General features: G+C 36.8%; 2 protein-coding genes across 2 annotated transcripts; one reads left to right on the forward strand and one right to left on the reverse strand.

Annotated features, from left to right (window-relative positions):
• Positions 1 to 238: 238 nt before the first annotated feature.
• Positions 239 to 15,160, reverse strand: LOC145469633 (uncharacterized). The gene is made up of 10 exons (XM_081453392.1): positions 14,863 to 15,160; positions 14,411 to 14,439; positions 14,252 to 14,313; positions 8,733 to 8,799; positions 8,343 to 8,371; positions 6,783 to 6,807; positions 3,260 to 3,288; positions 2,824 to 2,869; positions 2,584 to 2,613; positions 239 to 271 (listed from the first exon to the last, which is right to left on the reverse strand). The coding sequence occupies exons 1-10, from the start codon at positions 15,047 to 15,049 to the stop codon at positions 239 to 241; spliced, it is 537 nt and encodes a 178-aa protein (XP_081309518.1). The 5' UTR covers positions 15,050 to 15,160.
• An 11,365-nt stretch (positions 15,161 to 26,525) lies between these two features.
• LOC145469200 (uncharacterized) lies at positions 26,526 to 26,918 on the forward strand (the record flags this gene model as incomplete). Its single annotated transcript, XM_081452895.1, has 1 exon — positions 26,526 to 26,918. A coding segment is annotated over one exon (393 nt), but the record flags the coding sequence as incomplete, so codon positions are not given.
• Positions 26,919 to 27,181: the final 263 nt, after the last annotated feature.

Consider the following 27,181-nt stretch of genomic DNA (forward strand, 5'->3'; position numbering starts at 1 on the left):
AAAAATTTATAAATAGGTGTCTTTACTTAGCTAGGTAGTTTTTTATTTATTTATTTATTTATTTATTTATTTATTTAATTTATTTATTTATTTCCGATACACTAATCCCGACACTTTTTCAACCTATTCTGACAACGACTTTAAATCATAAAAATGGAGCAATCATAACCGCTTACTGCCTTTAGGATATTACTATTGATGTATGTTTAAATGAAATTGATAATAAGAGGATTAACATTTACCTTTCTAGGACGGCGTTCTGCTCAGCCATCTGTGGGAGAAACATGGAGTTTGATCATCATAACTTTTTTATGGTTATGTAGAAGAAATCCATTGCGTATTTAGCTAATGTCGTGCATGTGAAAAAACATGTATGCTTCACTAAGACTGTATTTGAAACAGGAAATGATCACAAATTAAGATATGAATTAAGAGATTTCCTAAATGAATAAATTGTTCTAATCTCTGTCAGTCATTTGTTTAAAAGAAAAAAAAAAAATGAAAAGATGAAACTCATCCCGTGTAAACCATTCTGACGGGTCAGTAGGCAGAAGAAAGGAATTTTCAGAAGAGAAAAAAAATTTAAAATATGGATAAAAGATTTCGCATTACATTTATTGCAGCGAATAAATTGTTTTAACCTATCTAGTTTCAATACTCTCGTTTCGATATTAAAGGCCTTGCCGTATTCTGAGCTTTTCCTCTTTCTCTTCAAAGTTTGATATGAAAAAACTGCAGAGACTGAACAAATCTCAAATATATCGTTTACAAAAAATGACCGGTTTAGTAAAATTTTTAAGGTGGTTAGAGACGGTTATCATAATTGGCTGCCAATTAAAATTCGTTCGTAAGTATTCCAATCCCCCTAACTGACTTTGTTTTTAAATTGACAATTCAAAATAATTTGAACACGCAGACGAAGTTAGTAAGGCTACTTTAAATACATACTAAAGAACTTTTAAATGGCAGTCATTTATGAAAAGGGTATATTGAGAACTAAGAAATAATACAGAGTTAAGGTGGCTGAACACAGTTTTTGATACCTGTGTTTCATTCACCTTTTTCTCTAAAACCCTTGATCAGTCGGTCACCAAAAATAGCACCAAGCAAGTTAACAACACAAACTTTGGTTTTTTCATGATGAAACTGACGTATGTGCCGTTGCCATGGCAACATGGATAAATATAAACAGGCCTTTAAAATCGGTTTTGTTTATTTGTAGAAAATCTAGTCATTAGATTTTCTTTATAATTTGCATGCAACAAGCTTGTATCGATTCTCACAAAATAACACCATTTTGCTAATTATTCGACAGAGAGATCTTTAATTATCCCTTGTTGAAGGTTCACTGGAACATCTTGAATTTCCTTTGTTAAAGTTCAGTTCTTTTCAATACCCCAGTTACTTATTTCCCAAAGTATTTTCGTGCCAAATTTCGTGAAATTCTAAAGAGTGGTTCTCGAGAAATAGGACGTATTTCCGAGATTGCAATTTTTCATTCAATCACAATATTTTGATGCGTAGTAACATGCGCTGCATTTAACTGGGTTCTTTCGGTAACAAAGAAAAAGCTGAGAATTGCTGGGTTCTTTGCATCGTTACCTTTTCTAACATACCTTTGTAATAAAAGACTAAAGCCATCAACACACTGCGTTCAATTATAGAGAAAAATAGCACAGATAGTGCAGGTGTTGAGTGAATAAATGATCTCTCTATTGACGGCATGTTTTTTTTTTTTTTTGCAATCCTTGTGCGCGCGCTGAGTTGCAACAGCAAAAGCGCGCGCGAAAACTGTGTTCGGCCACCTTAAAACTTTAAATTGTTATTAAAGCAACTTAAAGTGACCTTAATGTGAAAAAAATTTTTCGCTCATCTAATTCTACATTTCACCTGATGAACTTCTGCGAAAATTTTTTCGATTTCGATAAAACGCATTTTTTTTACGAATCTTTACAAAGTTCAAAATTCTATTTTCTTGCGGTCGATCCCTGCCACTGATCACAAAAGTAACGTGCTCAATATGGCCACGTGACTGATGCCTAAGACGTAGGTTCAGGAACCTACGATGAAGACGGATGTTGTTTTCTGGATCATTAACGTTGTTACAAAGAGCGGCAACGCGCCTTTCCGGCATTTTCAACTAAATGTAGACAACTCTGAAGCAAAATTCCCACTTGCTTTCAAGTCATATATGTCACGACCCAAATCACGTGTTCCTGAACCTAAGTCACGACTCACTTCAAACCGAGGAACACTGGTGCGAATGGTCGACCAAAATGGCGGGAAATTTGAACGTCTTTAAAACCTTATAAAAAAATTGCGTTTTATCCAAATCGAAAAAAGTTTTCGCAGAAGTTCATTAGGTGAAATGAAGAATTAGATAAGCGAAAACAATTTTTTGACATTATGGACACTTAAAGTAAAATCACTCTTTTGTGAACACTCTGAGCTAATAGTTTTCCACTACACGTGACTCAATTTTTCAGAATATCTTTACTTACGCTTAACTTTCACTTATCCATTCTGTAACTGTCTATTTAGTTAAAATAATTTCCTTAAAGAATAAACCAGTAAGGACCTTACCTGGTCTTTGCTTTCACTAATGAAAACTCTCTGAAAAGCAGCACAAAACAAAATTACTTCGAGCAATGCAACTTATAAACATTTCACAGAGTATACTCTCTCAGTATTTTAAAAAAGAAGTAGAGAAATCAAAATTATTATTATAATAACGTCAACGCGCAACCTCTGGCAGCTAGGTCAGTGCATTGACATCTGCCCATAATATACTTGTTGACAACTAGATCATAAAATATGACTCACTTCCCCCTCGCTCTTCCGCAGCTGCTCTTTAACACTATCCAATTCTCTGCAAAAAAGAGTCGAATACGGAGTGGATTTTACTTATATAGTTCAACTGCTGTTTATTATTTAATAATGCGGCTGTAAATAGTTTCCAGCACTTTCCAACAGTTATTTAGCATCACTTGATAACGAGCGGTAGTACTGATCCGTCAAAGTATTACTCTTGGAAAGTGCTGGTAACTTTGCCAGCCACCTACGTTTATTAACTTGTTTATTCATTTATTGATTTATATAGCCATTCATTCATTTTGGATGTACCTTTCTCGATTTGTTTTACTTATTCTGATAATGATAAGCTTATAAAATAGTAATCATAACCAAAGACTAGATGGCTGTTAGCCATGTAACCATACAATAAGGAAACTCAATTCAATGTAAGAGGTTCAACAATTACCTTGTTAAGTGAAAGCTTTGCTGAGCCATCTGCAGCAGAACATAATCAAGAAAGGATTAGTGTAGAAGTTTAACTATTTTTTGGAAAAAATCGATTCTGTAGTGAAGCAATCCCGTGAGCCTTATCCCGTGATTAGGCTGCATCTTTTCAGTTGAACTGAAAAAAATACGAGCACCATCAACAAGAAAAGAATAATTCATTAACAGAAAAAGACGCTTTGTAATGGATAAATAACATTTTCAAGCGAAAGCTAAACCAAAATGATTTACAAGACATCTTCAAGGGTAAATTTTCAACCTAACATACGGGAACAAATGAAAACTCCCGTTTTTGTTCACTTTCAAACTTTTGTTAAATAAAATTAACAATAATAATAATAATAATAATAATAATAGTAATGATGATAATAATAGTAATAATAATAATAATGATAACAATAGTAATAAGGGTTTGTTATTATCTCAACATAAATTTCAACTCACAGCCTCTTCGTATTTTTTGACTTTTTTCGTCAGATTTTCCACTTCACTGAAAAAAAAGAAAAAAAGATTCAGCCCCTTCTTTATTTAAAGAATGTAAGTGTACGTTGTACACAATTGCTCAACAGAACTGTACTTTTATTACAAGTGACCGATGGGAAACAAAATAACAGTTTAATAACCGGCATACAAAGATACAATCCACTTAATTTAAGATTGATAGCTGAAAAGCATGGTTTAACAACTTTTCATTAAATATTCATCATGCCATGCCGAAAACGTATGGACACACTTTAAGCAACTGCTAGTAACATTAACTTGTCTATCGATGATTTAATGATGATGATTTATTAATAGGTGTTTTTACTTAGGTAGTTATTTATTTTTTACCGACACTCTATTGTGATAACGACTTTATATCATAAAAATGGAGCAATCATAACCGCTTACTACTTGTAGGATATTACTATTGATACATGGTTAAATGAAATTGATGATAAGATGATTAACATTTACCTTTCTAGGACGGCGTTCTGCTCAGCCATCTGCAGGAAAAACATGAAGTTTCATCATCATAACTTTTTTATGGTTATGCGGAAGAAATTCATTGCGCATGACGCTTATGTCGTACATGTCAAAAACATGTATGCTTCACTAAGACTGTATTTGAAACAGGAAATAATCTCACATTGAGATATGAATTAAGAGATTTCCCTAAATGAATAAATTCTTCTAATCTCAGTCAGTCATTTGCTAAAGAAAAAAATAATGAAAAGATGAAACTCATCCCGCATAAAACATTTTGACAGGCCAGTAGGCAGAAGAAAGGAATTTTCGGAAGAGAAAAAAGTCAAAAACAAGGATAAAAAACAAAGATTCTGTTGTGGGAGGTGAAGTGACAAAGATTTCGCATTACATTTATTGTGGTCTCGATATCGAAGGCCTCGCCGTATTCTAAGCTTTTTCTCCCTCCCTTCAAAGTTTGAAATGAAAAAACTACAGAAACTGAATAAATCTCAAATATATAGTTTACAAAAATGACCGATTTAGCAAAATTTTTAAGGTGGCTATAGACGCTTTTCATAATTGGCTGTCAATTGAAATTCTTCTGTAAGTACTCAATCATCCTAACTAACCTCGTCTTTAAATTGATAATTCAAAAGAATTTGGACTCGCAAACGAAGTTAGTGAGGCTACTTTAAATGCATACAGAAGAACTTTTAATTCGCAGTCATTAATGAAAAGGGTATATTGATAAGTACGAAATAATACAAAGAGTTAAAGCTTTAAATTTTCATCAAAACAATTTAAGTGAAATCGCTCTTTTGTCTGTAAACACTCTGACCTAATAGTTTTCCACTACAGGTAACTCAATTTTTCAGAATATCTTTACTTACGCTTAGGTTTCACTTATCCATTCTGTAACTGTCTGTTTAGTTAAAATAATTTCCATGAAGAATAAAGCAGTAAGGACCTTACCGTTTCTTTGCTTTCACTAATGAAAACTCTCTGAAAAGCAGCACAAAACAAAATTACTTCAAGCAATGCAACTTATAAACATTTCACAGAGTATATTCTCTCAGTATTTTAAAAAAGAAGTAGAGAAATCAAAATTAAAAAGTAGAAAAGTCAAAATTATTATTATAACAACGTCAACGTGCAACCTCTGGCAGCTAGGTTAAATGATTGACATCTGCCCATAATATACTTGTTGACAGCCAGATCATAAAATATGACTTACTTCCCCCTCACTCTTCCGCAGCTGCTCTTTGACACTATCCAATTCTCTGCAAAAAAGAGTCGAATACGGAGTGGATTTTACTTATATAGTTCAACTGCTGTTTATTATTTAATAAGGCGGCTGTAAATAGTTTCCAGCACTTTCCAACAGTTATTTAGCATCACTTGATAACGAGCGGTAGTACTGATCCGTCAAAGTATTACTCTTGGAAAGTGCTGGAGACTTTGCCAGCCACCTACGTTTATTAACTTGTTTATTTATTTATTGATTTATATAGCCATTCATTCATTTTGGATGTACCTTTCTCGATTTTTTTTACTTATTCTGATAATGATAGGCTCATAAAATAGTAATCATAACCAAAGACTAGATGGCTCTTAGCCATGTAACCATACAATATGGAAACTCAATTCAATGTAAGAGGTTCAACAATTACCTTGTTAAGTGAAAGCTTTGCTGAGCCATCTGCAGTAGAACATAATCAAGAAAGGGTTAGTGTAGAAGTTTAACTATTTTTTGGACAAGAACGATTCTGTATTGAAGCAACCCCGTGAGCATGCGTGAAGGAAACACACTGATAAGGGTGCATTTTTTCAGTTGAACTGAAAAAATACGAGCACCATCAACAAGAAAAGAATAATTCACTAACAGAAAAAGACGCTTTGTAATGGATAAGTGACATTTTCAAGCTAAAGCTAAAGGAAAATGATTTACAAGACTTCTTCATGGGTAAATTTTTAACCTAGCATACGGGAACAATTGAAAACTCCAGCGTTTGCTCACTTTCAAACTTTTGTTTAAGTTCTACTTATTAGTGTCAATGTAAAAAGTTTTAAGTTAGTTCTAAGAATTAATGGCATCCTTTTATCAAAAACCTCTTATTGTTTTAGTAAGAACAGGTGCATTGACCATCATCGCTTAATGCTGCATTTGCCCGTTTATTGAGGCTTGTACGCGCCCTTTTGCTACATTTAGGACCGGTACATATCGAGAGTACCCGCATTTAGCCTGCAAAGCGTACATTCGCTGCTTTAAATTTTAATAAAAAGCTATCGTAATACTTTTGTGGAGCGTACAATCAGGGCGAACTTTTTGTCTTGAAATTGCTGTGTTGTTGGATTTGATGCTGGATTTTTTTTTTTTTTTTTTTTTTTTTTCAGTTCTTGTTTCGGTCTGTTAAGTTTCGAAGTTATAGAAATTTGCTACAAACATGCTTAAAAACTAACAATGTTCTGCAGGTTACAAAATTGAAATCATCTCCATAAGAAGCGCGTAAAGAAGTAAATATTGAAATGCGACTCACCTGTTCTTTAAGACTTTGTATTTCTCTGAAAAGAAGAAAATAGATTTCCCTTTTTTAGCTTAAACAATATCTCTTTGTTTCTTATATCTGCCTTTAGTTTGTGCAATTAGTTTATTCCTTTCGAAGGGCGTAGCCACATATTGAATTTCTTATTTCTAAGCAAATTATTTTTTAAAAGAGTGCAACTTTATAAAAACTGATCTCCTTCAATTTTTTTTTACGTTATACGTTGGTGGATCTCTTCTTAATTTAGGTCCACAAACTTGCAAATTGAAATTAATGGCCAAAATTTCAGCCTGCATGAAAAACCAGCACGGTCTATTGTCAGCAGAATATTAATTTCCATAAGGTTTCCTTTTGCACCCAACATTGGGTAACTATGTGATATATTTCTGTTTAAACTGTGGCTACAATACCAAAGTCAAACAGTACCAAATTGTTTCAATGAACTGGTATTTGGCACTTCTGTGCATTCCTAGTGAATTCCCCGACCACAGAAAAGAATAATAACAGTTATAATAAAAGACTCCACGTGGTATTTTTTGCAGAGTCTGTCAAATATGTAAACCAACTTTTATAACATGCGCAAAGTTTTTTCATCCATCCTTATATATACCTTGCACACGGCGCCTGCGCCCGCAGCACGAGCGGCAGTCAAAACTTAACTGTCCCACCGAATGGACAAAATAATAGACTTTTTCTTCGAAGCTAACAAAAATAAAGGTATTGCTAAAGTTGCTTTGGCCTCTTCTAATAGTTATCTTGAGAATTCCGGGTTTAATTTGACGTAACCCACCATTATCCTAAAGGCGACACTCGACGAACTACGAGCGAGTTGCCATGCTGGAAGCTGGGAACCCATGTTTGGCGCCAAATTGGAAGCCTGGAGACAGAAAATTTTTCATATTTTTCACTTTTTACAATCTGATATGGTTTTGGGAATTGTAAATCCATTTTCGTGAATATTCAATGCCATCTCCAGTGGAAAAAGTTGTGTGATTCCACTGCTATTCCTGTTAATTTACCTTTTCGTCAGGACAGTGAAGTTTTTCACGCCTGCTGAATCCTGATTGACCAATTAATTCAAATTTCAGGTGCGCCAGCCGTATGCAAGGTACATTGTTGTATTTTTCAACAGTTTTTTTCGCAACTTTCTAATCAAGGAAAACTACAAACTCTATCGAAACCGCTCGCTTTCGGCTCTAGTTGCAACTGACTTTTAAGGATTTCATTTTTTATTTGTATGGTGTATTTAACAAATCGAATGTGTTTCAGCGTGGTCTGTACTCTTATCGACAACCATACGCGTCATAACAGTGGTCAAAATGTTGTGGACTCACGAGGCTGCGCCTCGTGAGTCCACATCAAATTTTGACTACTGTGATGACGCGTATCGTTGTCGATATCGATAAGAGTACATACCACGCTAAACCATATTTCGATTTGTTTTTTACCACAATATCAACGTCAAAGATACTGTTTTTTTTAAGAGCGAGAGCATAAAATATGGTTCTTTTGTCAAAATGTCCAAGGTTTAAATATAAGATGATTAGCACTTACAGTTGTAATTGAGCATTTTGCTCCGACACCTGCAGGAAAACAATTATTGCATGAAGTCATTATGATGATATGAGAGGTTTTATGACTGCAGCTTAAGAAAAGATCTCGAATATTGACCGACTTTCTACTAGCTTATGCAAGTTCTAAGACATAATTTTCGATTTTTATGATAATGTTACTGGGAGGGAAATTGTTATTTTGTTTGGAGAGGTTTCTCGGTGACGCGGGAAGCCAAAAAGTTCCGGCCTCACAGAACATCTTATTTGCTGATATCGAACCAAATCCCCTTTAATCTTTGAGAAAATAATCAATACTGCTCGCCTTGTCTACCTCAACAGTGTTTCTGTTTAAGAAACGTGATCCAAAGAATTGGAATCATATCTACCTCACCTTTTCTTTTGATCTTAATTCCTCTCTCATGCTCTCCAACTGTGTTCGGTCCCTTCGTCGCTTTTCACTGAAAACAATATTGATAATCATATAAGTCTGACTTCGAATCCACTGTGAACGTAGTCCATTTAAAAAGCAAAGCTATTTAAGAGTGAATGCCTACAAAAATGGACCTAAATCGCCTATCAATGGCACAAGTCGAAAAATTGATTTCGCTTGTATTTTGTCCATAGATAGGTCCTAGTAAGAATAGAAACGGACCATAGTTAGTTTCTGCTAATACAGCTTTCTTTGGTAGAAATACGCCAAAAACGATTTCGACCCGATTGGGCTCAAAATCTACTCCCGGTTTTGCTGAATTTTCCGAATATTTGATTGCTTCGCGCTCCGCAGAACAGTTACTTGAGAATATTTCAATGGATTTTATATTCAGTTCAGGTCTTCGAAGTATGACTGAGCGAAAAATAAAATAAATCAAAGTTAGTTTTGAGCCCGAAAAGAGATCAAACTGACACGCAAAATTTCACAGTGTGTGGCAAGAGAATTATTGCTTAAAAACATCGCCATATTTTTCTATGGGCTATAACTTTAAATACCGTAAAAACACTTTCTACGGGTTAAATATACACCCACCTGTTAGGCTATCAAAAAACATCTCTGGGCAAATGGTTTCAAGTCGCCCGTCTTGGCCTGTGTTTCTCATAGATTTTGCCCAAAATCCGCCGTTGGAATGTAAACAATTGCGTGACGCGGATAGCCAATCTCGAGTAAAATATTCGTTTCCAGCAATCCGATGAAAGCAATTTTTGAAACGTTGTGTGGATAAAATAATGGAAAATGTTTTTTTTTTGTTTAAGTTAGTATAAATATATATGTTTTTTCATTTGTATTGCAACACCCACGACATCCCTGATAAAGAACGTTGCTACAGTACTCCGGGAAATGATTTTAACACTTGTTTATTTTATTGCTTTCACTGATAACTTACAATATAGTGGCAGTTTTAGAGATACACTTAACCAATCCTCTATGGTTTATGGCAATTGAATCATTGACTGACAAATAAAGTCAAGTGGAAATACCATAATTTCTATAAACTACTAACTGCGTGATGGCATCTCAGCTCTTCTAGCTGTGTAGAAAATTTGTACCTACACAATATGCTCAAACTCAGCTAGAAAACCTGGAATTTCTCGAATTGAATTAGCCCAGGAAGAAATTGCGTTTAAGTTTCGATCATACTGGGAAAAACTCCATCTTTTCTACTTTGGTTGTTTGATCAATTAACTGAAATTTGCAGATCATAACACTGGTAGACAAATAAACATTACAGTGGTCGATCTAGGACTAGGTTTACACTAAAGGAGTTTTATTTGGATTCGTAAAAGTTCCCGGATTCATCAATTTTAGAGTATTCGGATTAGTAGGGGTTTACAGTGAAAGGATATTCGGATTCTTAACCGTTTACACACGACGATAACTCCGGGCACATTCATGATGGAATGGTTAACAAGCAGTTTGTTGCCTCGACAACGAGAAACAAAATGCCTCCGAAAATAAGGCTAGGGGTAGGTTGAGACAGTCTGAAGTTTTCTTTCGACTCGCTGACCACGGTACTGTTGTCCATCATGTCAGGTCCCTCCAGGAAGTTATTCTGGTCTTTACTTAATATCTAGAACCGTCGAGGTTTTCGATCGTGCCATCGTCGTCATCTGCGCAATATTATAAAAGTGATTATCTACACCTGAAACAGCACGAGGTAATCACCCAGCGACCGCCATCAAATGGCCATTAATGTGCCTACGACTCGACTGCGTAGACGACTGGATCATGTAATCCGCCATTTTCGTTCCACCGCAAACTCAAAAGATCACAGGCGGAAAAATATGCGGATTCGAGAGAAAATTGTTTACACGACAAAACTCTCCAGATTCAAAAGTTTTCGGATTCAAAGTTCCCACTTTAAATTCCGGGGAGTTTTTTTTTCAGATTCGTCCACTTTTATGTAAACGGCAAAATCAATCCGGCACTGAAACGTTCCGAATTCATCACGAATCCGGAACAATTTCCTCTCGTGTTAACCTACAATCCTGGCCATAAGTTGTTGGGACACCTCCCCCTTTTGCGCGCTAAAACCCTCGATTTCAACTACGTCCTTAAAGTTTTAGAACAAAAGATGAATAGAAGCAAGTACAATTGACCCCCCTCCCCCCTAGCAATGTTGCATGAAAACGAAGCTATTCTAAAGACTAGATCGGATGTGGGAAAAAAAGGAAAAAGGGACAATAGAAAGTGGTTAGACAGTTGTGTTGGAACCAAACGCGATTGCTGAAAAATCGCTATTATTGGAATAAGACGTGAATTTCTATCTTCTCGTCTCTTTAGTTCGAGAATACTGTTCTAGGAGGCGAACAATTCTTCAAACGTGGCTATTCTGAAGCTATTGTCAAGGATTTTTTTTCTTCAAGATTTTTATCAACATTGACAGGGGGAGGGGGGTAGGCGGGTTTGCGCGGTTTTGGTCTTAAGAGAGGCTGCCTGTGAAGTCATCTGCCGTAACTGTCCCAACACTTTTGACCAGGATTGTAGTCTTAAATGAACAGCGAACAACCATCTTGTTTTGTTCGCGGAAGTCGGTCACGGAAGAGCGAATTTCAATGAAATATATATATAATTTGATTAAGCAATTAGCCAAAAATAGGTTGGCCGCCAAAACAGTTTAGGGTTTAGCTTAACTCTAACCTTAAGTTTTAAGACTGAAGAAAAAAAGAAAAAAAGCATTGAGCATTTCAGTTGTTTGAAACAGAAACATTCGCGCACAATGAACTATATGTATAATACGTGCGTAACCTGGAAAGCAATCCGTCCAGCACAGTAATTGTTCAAATTAACAGCTTACCGAGACACTCGCAATGTCGATGCCTCTTATTTATGATTTAAACTTTTAGGATTTGTTTACTTTACTTTTTCCAACTTTTTAGAAGGAGAAAAGGCACTAAATGTGTTGGTACAAATAACAAGGTTTAACCGAAAATCGATCCGTCGAAATCAATCAACAAATACAAATTTAATCACTGTAGCGTTCCTTCAGATCACGTAAGGCTACAATACAAACCAACAATATCAACTTGTCATTACGCTTAACAAATGAACTTAGAACGATTTTCTTTCTAGAACTCGCTCTTGTAATTAAAATGATCAAAGAAAGAACGACAGCTTAAAACGACATAGCAGTAACACCCGAACTCCAATTAAATTGCTTTTAATTGACGTTTTTAATTAACGAAATTTCCAAAGCGATGACTTTCAAAATATTAAAGTTAAAAGTGGTCCATTATGTGTTTCTTTTTTCACCCAAATGTTCTAAGATAGCCATCTGCGGTTTGTTGGAAACGAATAATGTATTCATGGTGACCGCCCGCGTCACGCAATTGTTTACATTCTCACGGCGGTTCAGGGAAAAATCTATGAGAAGCACAGGCCAAGGCGGGCGACTTAAAACCATTTGCCCAGAGATATTTTTTGATTTTCAAACAGGTGGGTGTACAGTTAACCCGTAGAAAGTGTTTTTATGGCATTTAAAGTTATAGCCCATAGAAAAATATGGCGATTTTTTACTGCTATAATTCGTTTGCAACACATCGTAATATTTTGCGTTTCTGTTCGATCTCGTTTCGGGCTCAAAAGAAACCTCGAATTATTTTATTTTTCGCTCAGTCATACCATGAAGACCTGAGCTGAATGTAAAGACTATTGAAAGATTCTTAAGTAGCTGCTGTGCGACGCGCAAAGCAATCAAATTTTCAGAAAATTTAGCATAACAGGAAGTAGATTTTGAGCTCAATCGGGGCAAAATCGTTTTACGCAAATTTCTCCCCAAAAAAGCTGCATTAGCAGAAACTAACTATGGTCCGTTTGTTTACTAGCTAGGGCCAATCTATGGGCAAAAAATGAGCAAAATCGATTTTTCGACTTGTGCCGTTGTTTGGTCCATAGTTATGGGCACTGGCTCTTAAAGGCTATTCACATTTCTTAAGCAAAACGCACGGAAACCGCGAACTCCTGTTTGCAAATTCAGACCAATTTTGTCGAGTTTAATTGAGGTTTTTTCATTAGTTAATAATGGTCGTATTAAGTCTCGAGCGATTTTCTGAATCTATTGAATTCGCTGAAGTGTGTCTAAACCACTGGGCACACGAGCGATGGAAAATGTTACTTGGATAGCTTTCATTTGTGCCTTCTGTCTGGTATTAACAAAATCCAAGCCTTCTTTATTAGTGCTATGTAAGAATTATTCCATGAGATGGATATGAAATGATGATAGCCAGTGAGTCGTGTAGCGCCAAGCTAGCTACAATCATGTCATACTTAAAAACGCCCCCAAAATATAGAAAACTAAAATAAAATAAAGATAAAAACGCCCTCCAAAATTAACCGTACGCTTACCATATTTGTAGAGCATGGTATAATGGCTCTTGTTATACCTCCCAATTCAAATACGTTTTTCGATTGGACGAGAACGTGTCACGTGTCGTGGGTCAAAACTCACCAACTCCCTAGGCCGAACAAAACTCACCAACTCCCTAGGGAAACAACAACTTGAACTCTCGACTCGCACGTGATCGGGTCGTGCTCCTTGAAACAGCACCAAATTTGTGGGCCAGCCGGCGTCAACCAAACGATTTCTTCGCAGTTTTGTTTCTATCTTTGAGTCGGGAGGTATAACAAAACACTTAATGACTGGTCCCGCGGGAAACAGTGAGTTTTGTTTTCCCTCGACCTCAATGCTCCCCTCGGCTTCGCCTCGGGGAACATTAAGGGTCTCGGGGAAACAAAACTCACTGTTTTCCTTGGGGCCGGTCATTAAGTGCTTATTATAATCCATCAAATATTTTCGCTCGCGTGCGATTGGTCTAAACGCGTCACGTGACTGAATATTCCCCAGCTAAAACTGGGGAATTTTCCCCAATTTTCAAAACTGCGCATGTTGCGAAAAATATTTGAAGGATAATAAACACAATAGCCTCCATTTGGTGCAAAAAAACGCTCCGATGTTTGTCCTTGGACAGTATCAGTTCCTCGAAGTTCACAGTTTTCCTCGAGCTACGCTCTCGGAAAACTGTTCGCTTCTCAGAACAGATAATGTCCGCGGACCAATATCCGAGCATATTCTCGCGCCAAATGGGGGCTATTGTTTGTATATACATGAACCATGATGGCTAAATCAATTACAATCAATGATCCAGTTTTTAATTAAGTTATCCACACTGCTCAGCGATCTATTCCATATTCTTACCATCAGAGAACAGGACTGATATAAAACAAGGACGAATATCGATACATACATACATACATTTATTTGATAAGCAGGTTTCAAAATATGCAACTGTAAAGCTGATGTGGAACTACTACTACTAAGTCTAAGTAGGGGGAACAGAAATTTACAATACAATACAATACAATACAATACAATGCAATGCAATGCAATGCAATGCAGTACAATACAATAAAATACTTACTCAGCATATCTAACGACATTCGCTATCTCTCTGTCTTTCCTCTTCACGATATTCTTCAATTCCTAAAGAAGAAATTAATTACATGAAATCGCTGAGTTAGGAGCAATACAGGTAACTTATTTGTTTTTGCCACAACACCAGAAAAGGTAAACAAAATACCTGCAATTGTGCTCGGAGTTCCCGGTTACCTATTAAATGTATTCTGAAATTAGTTCCACGAAACAACATTTGAAAAGTAAGCATTTGATGATTTAACGGGTACGCGCTTGTTAGTTACACAAAAATAGGCAAAATGGCTCAAATCTATCAGAAAATACAAAACATACGACATGCCATTGGGCAAACTCTATATTAACCAAATACTGGCGAAAGAGCTACGCGATGGTGAACAGTAGTGATAATAGCATGTAAATTATTCATTTGTTTTTCCTTCAACCGTATTACTTAAATTCACTGTATTCATGATTATAACAAAGTAACGGTTTTTGCCTGGTCAAAGTCAAATGCTTTACTTACCTGACGCCATATTTTTTATGACAAAGATTGTTTCGCTTATGGACAGTTCAACTACAAGCTACGCAGAATTCGATGAAACGAAATCATTCATTTACCTTTGTTACGTTTGTTAACGACGTCATTTTTACGTAAGGTAAGCAGATTTCCAACGTATCTTTTCAGGTTCCTGCTGTTTTGCTGACATTGCTGACCTTGAGTAACATCTGATCTGTCCAATTGATTTGAGAATTGAAGACAGTCCACCACTACAATGCCATAGTTGAAACTAAATGACGCCGTCATTTTCAAACGATGACTTGTCGAATTAACCGCTCCCGCGCGTGCGTCCTTGTCTGCGCGTGCGTGTCAGCCGTGCCCTGTTTTAGTTAAAAAAAAAAAAAACTCTCGAAAACTCCATTGTTTTTCCGAATGAAATTTCAGTTTTTCTCTGTTTTACAAACAAAAAGAAAACAATTCGGAACGTACCGAGACAAACTTTACGCTTTTTAATTTAATCATTCAGGACTACCCCATTTTTTGATTAAGGGCCCATTGACCCACTTGTTGCTGAGGAGGGTGAAATTTCATCTCTGGTTACTTGCGTCAGCCTGAGCGCGGAAAATATAACAATTCAACAACTTGCAAATTCGGTTACATTTTTTTTCTAGCTCTTTGTGTTTCACAAAATGCAAAGTAAAAAAGTACAAACTAGAGAAAAAAAAGCGCAAAAAAAGAAGAAAAACCATCTCTGTGTAGCTTCCGTGTACTTCTTTCGATCTCATGATCATCCATTCTCGTCCCCAGAGCCTCCGTTTCTTTTGGTCACGTGGTCGGAGAAACGGTGGGCTCTGGCAGCAGCCATTACCGGATGTCCGTAAATCACGGACATCCGGTAACGCATGCGCAATTTTGGCCTGCATATCTGCTCATGCTCAGAAACTAATCCTGAGGGAGGGGAGAGAGGAATAGAGAGTATTCTTCAGATGCAAACACATCGGAACGCTGACATGTGTTTTCACTTCGCTGAAGTTAGGTGATTTAGAGTTAAAAAGAGAGTAGAAAGCGGCCTTAAATGCCGTCGCCGCTTCAAACACGATTGCCAGCTTGTGTAATATTTTACCAACGGGTTTCGCGGTGCATTTTGTGGTGGACCGTCTAGAAAAATTCAGGAATCGATAGCTGTGTTCTTGTTGTTTCTTCTCTTCATATTCGATAAAAAGGAGAAGTTTAAAGAGCGAGGTGCAGTTGTGAAAGCTTTCAAGCAACGTAAGCAGGATACGGCATGTATTACGTCTATCGATGACACGGTAAAATTTGTTTATGGACACACGGAAGCGTTTTTGGAAATCAGCCATGAAAATTGCATCACTGACCAGAGGATTTAAATATAAGCCGTGCTGATAGATGAAGGGAAAATTTTTTTAATGGTAAGAACTATTTACTTCCTGGTTATTTACATAGGTTTGTAAGCTGCAGCAGAATAAAAATCTGTTGAACTCAGGAAAGTTTTGTTGTATTGGAGTTTTGCTCATGTTTCCTTGCAAGGAATGTAATAAAGGTGCTCACTTTCATATGATCTTTCATGTCGTCATTTTTTCAAGTAACCCCATTCTGTTCTATTTTTTTTTTTTACAAAAAAGGGTCTTACACAATCAACAGATCATTAAACTGTCAAATTAAATCAATCGATCAACTTTTATTGTGCATTATTTACAGAATTAATTTACATCAGTATTATAATTAAATAAATATGAGAAGAGAAATCTATTTTGCGTATGGCTATGGAAAGAATAAAAAAAATATGTGTGTGGTAACCAGGGTATAGGGTAGCAATTGGCCTTTTGAAGTGGTTACTACCTTGTTAAGAAAAACGCCAAGAAAAAAATAAAAGTCCTATGCCAGTTGTTATCGAGTGGTTATATATGTGTGCTGGGGGCTTCCATAATGGCTCTGCAGCAATTTTAATTAGCTTATCTGGAACATCTAATGATGATTTTTGTACATTCAGGCTTGGGAAAAGCCTGTAGACATTACAAAACTAGATATACGACTATTCCACCATTTTGTCCCCCATCCCCCACTGCTTTTGTCGATGTAATTGTTTTTTGTTTATTTTGTACCTTTCAAACAGCTTATATAAAACTTAATCTTTTGGGTGCTTTCAACAACAACAACAACACCAATTTATTTCAGTATTCCCATATGAGTACATGGTGTTACCAAAAATATAATACAGCTAAAATGATGGAACTACAACATTAGTACTTGGCATTGGTATACATGTAGAGGTTCCTGATGTGAAGAGAGTGATTCATATTGGTGTGCCTCAATGTACATTAAGGAAGATTTTTTTTAGGAAACTGCATGAACAAAATGAATGGGAAACAATGCAATGTCATTGCTCTTTTACAATTCATGTTACTTCATGGTAATAAGGCTCTTCAGCCTGTTATACAACCATGTGCAACAACAAATCTCAATGTATACTTTCTACGTCTTGTGGTTGATCAGAACATCAGCCACATAGCTTTACTGTCAACAATGGTTCTTTCTCCATCTCCTTTTTTTTCAGTATTATTTATTGAACTGCAAGAGCAACATTCCTATTCGAATTATCCATAAATGGTCATCCTTTGAGGAATTTATGTAGCACTATTATGGTCTGAAAATTAACAAAGAATAGTAAATAATGGCAGGAAATAAATTATCTTTCAGAGGCTAACAAAAAGATTATGACATTTTTCTTATGGGGATATTAATGTAACTCTGTACACCTTTAATGTTTGATTTGTTTTTAGTAGAGAGAATTCCCACATTACATTTGGAAACCCACTAGTCCTGATGATTCGTTATCAGTTATACATGTATAAATAATTGTCTCTTATATTTGTTCACAGTTATTTGCATGGATGATAAATTATTGTTATTTACTGATTAATGTTATTGTGACGGAATAAAGTTTTGCTAGTTGCAGTTGCTTCCTAACTAAAGTGGGGAGAGAGGAAAGGGCCTCAAATTTCAGCTATGGTTATCTATGGTTATTTTCCTTTACACATCATTTCCACAAGTAAATTATAAAAAAAAATAAATAAATTTGGGTGAAGGCTCTAAAGCAAACTAAACTCTTGCCTGACCACAAAAGGTTTGTTCGTGTTTTTGGGGGGGAGACTATAGGGGAGGTCTCAATAATAAAGAGAGGGGAGCTAAAAAACAGATATTATATATATCTATAACAGCAGAAGCTTCTTAACAGATAGTAAAAGATACATACATAACAATATGTGGAAGAAACAAACCAAACTTCATGTTCAGACCATTTGCTACATCATCCAGGTACGTAGCAGAGTATTATAACACGGACCTTTGACTCATTTTGGCAATTTAATATCAATACATTTTGGACTGCTAGAATCTGATCTCCTTGATCTTTCAGAGAGAGAAAAACACTCACCTTCGCATTTCCAGTGCCACATTTGCTTAGCAAGAGTGATATTTCCTCGTCTTTTCACCTGGCTCTAAGTTTCCTTTTGAGCTTTTCATAAAGGAAGACAAACGTTTCTTAAAATCCACTGCCGATTCGAAGTTAATTTTATGATTTCTTGGGGTATGGTCAGCGACAAAGTAATTGTTGTATTAGCTGGTTGATTCTCAGAGTTCTAAACGTTTCTTCCCACCTTCTCCGCTGCTACAACAAAGGACGATGATTACGATCGTGAATGACATCGTTGCAGGCGACGTACTCCTTTGGTTACGTGGAAACTTTAACGATTCCTTCGGATCGATCGGGAAAGGTCACCATTTGTTTTTTCGTAAAGCGCGCCTGTGTCAACTGAGCGAAGGTGCCGCCATCCGGGCCGGAAGTAAAATGGAATGCGTAGAGCTTTGTAATTTTCATTTCTGCTGCGCATTCATTTTTTGTCAGCCAATGAAAAAATTCGACTTTTTGGGTGCGTCCAGAGCTACTCGTCAACGACATTTTAAGACGAGTAGCACTGGGGACGAGAATGATGATCATCGAGCCACTGGTAGTGTAAACTGCGCACGCCCTGATAGGGTAACTACCGAGAGATATCCAGGACATTTCCGGTTTTTCAAATGCTAAAGGGAATGCGGTTGTCCATTAAATCCAGCTTTTTTCGATGAGTACAAACTCGTAGAAAAATACAAATTAAGCAAAATCATGTTTTTACGTTAATGTTCTTTGCAACTCTATCTGGCAAAAATACCGATAGTGCTCTACCTTTACTTAATATCTTGGAAATCTTAACGGTAACTAATGCATATCGCCTTCATGCTTATACATGCATGGCACAAAGGTATTTTGCCAGAACTGTTTAACCATAATTTTCCAGTATGCGAGCAACGTACCTAACTATAACACCAGGCATGCGGCCAATCAAAATCTTCACAAATTCTGAGTAAAAACAAATACTGGCAAACAAATGACCTCATTTATAGCATTGATCTTTGGCAATAAATACTATACAAGTTTAAAGATCTAGATCAATTTGCTTTCTCCAAAAGTGTTAAAAACTATGTTCTATCTCAACAATATCAAACGCAAGTTTCCACAATTCTTCTAGCTCTTTCCTTTAGTAATCCGTCCTTCTACTCCGACCCATGTTTTTTTATGTTCACTCAAACGAGATGGAGGCTAACTCGATAACCTCGCGGTTCTATTAGCCTCCATGCACAAACCATTTACCATTGTCACCTTTAATTGTTACATATGTTTCTTTTTTTCTTTTTTATGCTAATATTGTAATTTCAAAATGTAAGTGCAAAATAAAGTGAAGTTGAAGTTGAAGTTGAAGTTGAAGTTAAAAACATAGCTATGCCTTCTGGTTGTAAAATAATACTTTTCTTAGAAAATTACGAATTTTTCAATATTTTGAAATTTTCTCGAAGTCCAACCTTTTAGAAATGAAACAAAATCCATGCATAGAGTGAAAAAGATCAAAGTTAAAATATTAAATCGATGAAAAAAATCCTGATAAAGTAATATGCTTGGGAGGAGGGTAATTGATTTTTTTTATTACAAGTTCATAATTCTGTTTTTCCACTTGCGAAAGCATATCGTATGTTTTCGAGCTGTTTACTCAAACTGATCAAAATGCCGTGCCTAGTACTTTTGATGCCAGAAAGGAAAATGTAGTCTCCTTGCTCCTTCGTGGATTAACACGGTTGAGAAAAAATGTTTGGAAAAAAAACTCGTATAAGACCCAAGATACAAGTAGACTGCAAAGAGTGCGAGACAACGATGCGGCCGCGAATTATAAACGTGGCTGGACTTGCACGTCGCAAAGAAGTTGAATGTAATTCAAGCCGGTCCCAAAACAAAATATTATTATATCTACGGTAATATGGTTATTCTTCAGCAAGTTATCTAAAAGAGACTCCATAAGGTGGGTATTGGCTGCTGTTGCTGCTCAAATTCAGTCGGTCTGACCTTTGCGAACGCAACTTTTGCTTTTGTTTTTACTGCATTCATCCTTGAGTCTTCCTTCTCCTTTCTAACGTCGATATTCAGGCGAAATCTCACTTTGCCATGTTTCAAATTCTCTTTGTTTTCTTCGTAGTATTTTTTGTTTCGAATTTCTTTGCTCTGATGAATGACCTGAATATAGAACTGTTGGAGGAATAACTCAGCATTATTCAATTTGCATTTTGTTTCCACAACCATAATGCCTACAAATCAGAATTAATTTTGAACGATCCCACCCAAATCCGTCTGTGTTCGCGGGTTAACCAAAATCACCTCTTTCTAGATTTGTTTTCGTTCTCGGCATTCTCAGATAAATAGAAACAGATAGCTCGTTGCTCACAGACCTCAGCTTTGCTATTTTAGTTAGCGGCGAATTTGAACGTTCCTTCCTGTCGACTGCCGAACAGACGAAGAAAAATCGTCGTTTTTGCTCTTCCAAAGGCATCTTCCAAAGACGTAATAAAGTCTGTTTTTCACTGCATTTTTTTTTTTTACTATATTTTATTGTACGTGAATGACCGATTTTGTTAACAAAAAACGATATTTCTCCACGACTTCTACTGTTGTCGACCATTATTTCGGCTTTCCACCATTACGCAAAAAAAGGCAACAAAGTGATAGAACATATTAAATAGGGTCATGTTTACATTCTAGTTGAGTGCATGCCCCTTGGCAAGTCGAGAAAATCAGATTATTTAGTATATTTTACATATTCGCTTTCGCTGAGAAAAAATATAGAAATCCAACGTAGATATATTTGCTTTAGTTCGTTTTGCAGTTCAGTAAGTTACAGGATACTGTTCCAGTTCATTAACCGTAACAAACACATGCTATTTTGTTGTAAGACCGTAACTGTAATAAGCGTTGAACTGTAATTACTACCTGCTATAGTCTTTTGTTAAACTGTTATTTACTGTATTGTTTTGAAAGTTATTAATGCTATAAACGATGAATACCGTTATAGCCAATCGAGCTTTCTGAAATGTATTATATAATGTTTAGTTAAGACTTTTTGATAACCTTGCGTAATCCTTTAGAATTGTGTTTTTGAATTGTAAAATAATCTACGGTGACATTTTTGGATTAAAAAGATATCGTTGGACCTAAGTTCTGGGTCCCGTTGACGTCTCTGAAGATAATTCCCTGTAACATATTCCGATACTGATCCCCGCAGCAAAGAGTTTCCCCAAGTTTTTACAGAAGTGCTTTCCCAAGCCAAAAACTTACCATCATTAGTTAATTATGATACTTGATTGGCTGCTTGATTACTGGCTTGATCGATTGGTTGATTGATGAACTGACTGATTGATTGATTGATTGATTGATTGATTGATTGATCGATCGATTGATTGATTGATTAGCTGGTTGATTGATGATTGATTGACTGATTGATTGATTGATTGATTGATTGATTGATTGATTGATTGGTTGGTTGGTTGCTTACTTGCTTTCTCGTTTGCTTGTTTGATTGATTAAATGATTGATTGATCGATCCTTTACCCCTTCTGTAAACTTTTGCGCTTAGCTAGTTTTATACAATTACCAACCTCGTTCTTAAACCATTCGTAAAACGTTATGGGTAGGCTGCAACCGAGTTTCGTCTCTCTTTCCATCCAGCCTTCTTTCAAGCTCGCCAGTCTCACGTCAAATTTGTCGTCAGAATCAGAATCTACCAATCCAAAGAACTTCACAGTCTCCTTCTGCCGGCCAAAGATTTCTTCAAGGAACTTTTGTTTGTCACCCGACTGGAATCCTCTATTTCCAAGCTCTCTCTTTATGTTATCCTTAAAGTGGATAAAGCATCTTAGAAAAGTGGCAAACTGAAAATTTCTCTTGAAGCCATCGATCAACGCTTTCTCTCCGTCTGTCCCATACGCCAAGATTCCTTCTAGAACCGGGCTTTCAGATTTAATTAGGTGGGCGAACTTGGAGTATGTCTTCCAATCTTTACGTTGATGCATCAGTAACGGCCCAATAAACAGAGGCGGCTTGCCAGTTTGTTTATTTTCGATCTTGAGGTTTCTGTACGTGGTAGCCGTGAGACTGATATTGCGGTCGAAAATGTTGAAAGCTGGGTTAATTCCGAATACACAGAATTCTTTTGGACTGGTACAAAATTGGGCAAGCCCTTGGAGTTGACGATCATTTGCCAAAACAACGAATAAATCTGGGTGTATTGTACATTCTCGAATGAAGATGCTTTCTTTGGAAATCTCCTCCTCTCTCTTTGCCCGTTCCAGGAGGGTCCACATGCTGTCCAGGCAAAGGGAATCGTTACTCTGTTTCTTGAAGTCTTCTTTGCGTTCATTTGGTTTTCCAATATTTTGGCCGAGTATCTTGCGTTGTATATGTCTCTTGGCCCTCGGGGGAGTTGTCCTAGAGATCGGGCAGAAGTAACATCACCAACAGAACAACAGACAGCATCGAGGGCTTCTTTTGCAGTCGTACTTTTCATTTTCAAGCTCAGCTCTCTTTTAATTTCTCTTGGGTACTTGGGAGTACTCGCCTACAAGAGGAAGCTTTCCTTAAGTTCCCGTGAGGCTTAATGCTGGAAACCTCATGCTCATCGGACTTGAACAGATATCGGATGAACGTGTATGGCATTTCACGGTTCTTGTTGTCGAGTTGGTAGTACAAAAAAATAGTGGATAGTTTAGAAAATAAATACACAGTGAATATTAGATAACAACAAATTGTCGCAACATAAAATCTTCGCTTTTCTCGAGATTGTTGACCAAATGAGGAATCAATGTTATTTGGCGAGAAGAAAGGTCGCGAAAATTAATATGGGTGCCAATTAATGGTCAACATTCGGAATTGTTACGTGTGGTAGTACCGTCATCGCCTTCAGTTGCGCAATACACACTTGATACTCGAATGTATGTCGAATTATATCGCCCCTCCAAAATCTACCTATATTTAGTATAAATCTACTAGCGTTCTATCACGAATGCCGTGCTCTGATTGGCCACGCTACTTACTATCTATTCTATTCTAATCGTTTAATATACATAACATATCTAACAACCTAAAATGCATATGCGTTGGAATGGAGATAGGATATTCAACTAAGCAGGTAGGTAGAGAGACCTCTTTTAACCCTTTGTACAATGGAGTGTGATGTTTGACCACAACCACCTCCCCCGCCCCCCCTCCCCCCGCCTCCTTGGGTTTTTGCTGCGTTGCAATATACACTGATATTATGGTTATTTGGCTGCTGAGGCCGTCACATCATTCAAAATGGCGGCCAAAATGGGCACCATCTGGAGTTCACTTAAACTTGACATTTCCTGAAAACTCGCGGGTATTTAGCATTTTCTACTCCAGAAGTGTAGATCTACCATTCTCTTTAAAAGTTGCACCTTTTTATAATTTGATACTTTATTTATCAAAAAATGTTTAAAAAAATGCATTTTTGTTTAAAAACTGGCTTGACCTCCCTGTTACTTATGACGTCATATAACTTTCAACAGAAACCAATTTTTAGCAGACTTTGCTCAAATGAGTATAACGAACTGCTACTAAATACTCCATGGAATGCCAGTAAATCGTCTTATTAAAATAAGAAAAATCTTTGGGGGGGAGTTGTATTCATTCCCTCCGCCATAGTCAGTCAATGAAAATCACCAGTCCTTGTCAAGTTACAGTATAGAATAGTCTCAAGACTAGAAACCTTTTTGCATAGACAATCATAAGTTAGTAATTTACCTTGCAAAGTAGATATTATTTTTCGTACATCTTTGTCAGAACCATTAACATAGTATATCCTTCGTAGTTGATACACGTTATCCACATTTGGTTTAGGCTTTCCTTGCAAAGGCACGATTTCCTCCACAGCATTATTGTCATTTCTTTCAATGAAGAACCATTTACGTGGCGATCCAGTGTGCTTCCATACTCCCATATCATCACATTTTACATCGTCCTTGCTTTTCAGAAACTTATTTTCAACCAGGAAGGAAATGTTATGAGAGACATTAACAGGCTGGGAAATGCACAGGGACTCTGGATCGTAGTCTTGTAGCAGTAACCTGACAAGACCTTTACAGCTTAAGGCCTTGCGACTCCACGAGAATACGGGTATACAGACATCTTCTTTGTACGGGATTCCAACAGGTCTAAAAGTCACTTCCTCATTTGAGTCTTCTTCTGATTCTGAGTCGCTGCAAGAAGGAGGGAAATTATTTAAGTCCAAAATTGCAAGATGCTTTTGGCGGAATTCAAATTTCTTGTTATGCTTACATTTTAGAGCAGGAAAAATTCCGAGTCATTAACTCTTCTTTTTTTTTTTTAATGGAGAGCAAAAGTTCTGTTGCCCCCTCTCTCAGCCCCAGAGAAAGAAAAAAGCAACAAGGGCGGTCGATGGACTGAAACATTCTCCCCCGCAAGTAATGGTTATAATTTGGTTATAAACTGGTTATAATTTGTTGATGGAGTAAAATGCATCACGAAATTCTTAATTGGTCATATTCACACTGGTTTGCTTGCAGTTAGCCTTTATTTGATGGAAGGGCTAACTCTGTTATAAATATTTATGAAAGTCACGTTTTATAATTAAATTTTGGGGATATTTGGCATATCAACCTAGTAGTGTAGTGGTATAAGAAGGATGTTAGGAAACAGAGGTTCCGGGTGCGATGCTAGGTGGTTACTTACAAATTTTCTTCGTTCTTTAATTTAGTAGAGAAAAATTCAATCTGTCGCGAAAATGGCATCGATCGTTTACGAAACGGTCAACTGCGGCGGCAGAAACTGAGATCACCTTTTTGGCTAAAAGGTGGAGTTTCCCAAGACTTGTAAACAAGAACGTTACCGGCTTTACTATTTCTGTTACTTTGCCATTCTTGTTTCTGTGCCATGACCATCTTCATTTTTCCGATTGCTTAAATCCTTTTTGTATGAATAATCCTGCAAATATAAAGTGCAACTGAAAGGTGAAAACGTGTCATGTTTTACAACCTAATAGAGCAGAATGTTCGGACTTAATTGTTTGATCTACAGTCTAATAGATGGGGTTGGGGTGCACACAAAAGTATCCAACGTTACCTCAGAACAAAGATATCAAGATGACTGACAAATTTTAATCCGACATGGGCCCTCCTAATAGCAAATGTCATATAGATCTGTGCACTTACATCAGGCTTGTCGAAGACGTCTTTCGTCGAAATTCTCTCTGCCGTTTCCTAGGGCATGCGTACGATCATCATACCACTTGCCTCACCGATACTGTTACGTTTTTCAATGCTTTTCACGATACGTTGCCGAGTATAGGCTTCATCGGGACGCAATTTACTACCGCTGTCAGCATCAGTTTGACTTTCTGTCTGCGCAATTTCTTCTAGCTCATCTACAAAACGTATTGTTTTTGAGCTGTAAGTTTTGTGATAGAAGGGATGTTCGTATCTTGTAATTTACGAAGCACTCGCTTTATCGAGTTTACTGCACGAGTTTCCGATTGGCCAATCGTGTTAGCATCTAATAATGTCAAAGTTCCAATTTTATCAAGTATATAAGAAATGCGGTCATTGTGTCTTAACAGCTCTGATAACCCGGCCAAAACGTTTAATTTTTACCCTTTCTATATCCAATATACAATCCAATACAGGTTTTTTTTTTGTAGCTATCATAACGCAAATAGAGTTAGTATTTTTCACGAAAGCTTACCGTCAATGCTAGATAGCGCTAAAGGAGTTTCTGTGTGCTGTCCAGTGTTAGATTCGCTTCAATCAAGGCTTTTGCTGACGTTATCATCATGTTGCTCAGTACGAGAGCTGCCAGCCTGCTCGACATCTAATGGAAGCAAAGAACAAGATTTGAGCTTTCCTCGAAAATACATGTCTTCGATAGATAGATAAACGAACGAACGAGCGAATGGATGGATGGATGGATGGATGAATGGAAGGATGGATACATGCAGGAATGATAGAACTGCTTTACAAATAGTAAATTACAACAATTAAGGGAAGAAACACTGTTTGCCGTTGAAGACTACCCCACGCCCGAAAATTTTATTTAATTAAGAGGGGGTGGGGCGGGGGGAGTAAGTTGCGCAATTTTAGACTATTTCAGCACTAACAAAATGCTCAAAAGATTAACCGACACATCGCAAATACGTCTTACAAAGCTGCAGAAGTTTTAGAAGGGCCCAAATAGAAACATAGAAAAGACGATCTACAATGCTCCAAAATCACCATCTTTTATTATGTGGCCGTAAAATCACCCAGTAAGAGACTGATGTTTTCCCAATGTGAGATGCATCTCAAAAGTAAAAGAGGGCAGTAAGAGACCGTTTGACTTGAAGAACTCGTCGGGAAAGAAAAGAGCTTAAACAAAGTTGGTGATGCTCAGGCAAGAAAGCAAAAAGAAGATAAAAGCAAGGCAGAGGACGAAAGGCAGAAAGCTTTGGAGCGATTCAGCGAAACGAAAAAGCGCAGGTCAACAGAGAATGGCAATGAATGCGAGGAGAAACCGAAGCGCCAAAGGAGAAGTGCTCGCACCGAGCCACTAGTTGAATTCATGCAAGAGAAAGCCAAGAATGAGCGAGAATTACGGCAACAAGAGCTAGATCTAAGAAGACTAGAACAAGAGCAGAATCAGCCAGTGATGGTGACTGTCTTACAACAACAACAACAACAACAAACAAATCAAGCTATTCTGTCGGTTATCCAAAAGCTTCCCCAAGTATGAACATGTAAAGTCAGTGTTTACTTATTTCAACAAAAATACAGGTATTTGTTGAAATTGATGTCTTACTATTTACTTGCGTTTTGTGAATTCGAAAAAAAAAAGTTCATTCATTATTGTTGTTACAAGTTTGACTCTTACATTGGTGACGACCAAGAAGAATTCAAATACTTATTAAATTTGGGTTTAATTAAAATGGCCTCCATTTCTGCTCTGTTTATTTGAGAGAATTTATCTAAAATAATACTGCAATGAAGGAGGGTCTA

The sequence above is a fragment of the Orbicella franksi genome, chromosome 15 (assembly GCF_964199315.1).
Source record: "Orbicella franksi chromosome 15, jaOrbFran1.1, whole genome shotgun sequence".
Lineage (NCBI taxonomy): Eukaryota > Metazoa > Cnidaria > Anthozoa > Scleractinia > Merulinidae > Orbicella > Orbicella franksi.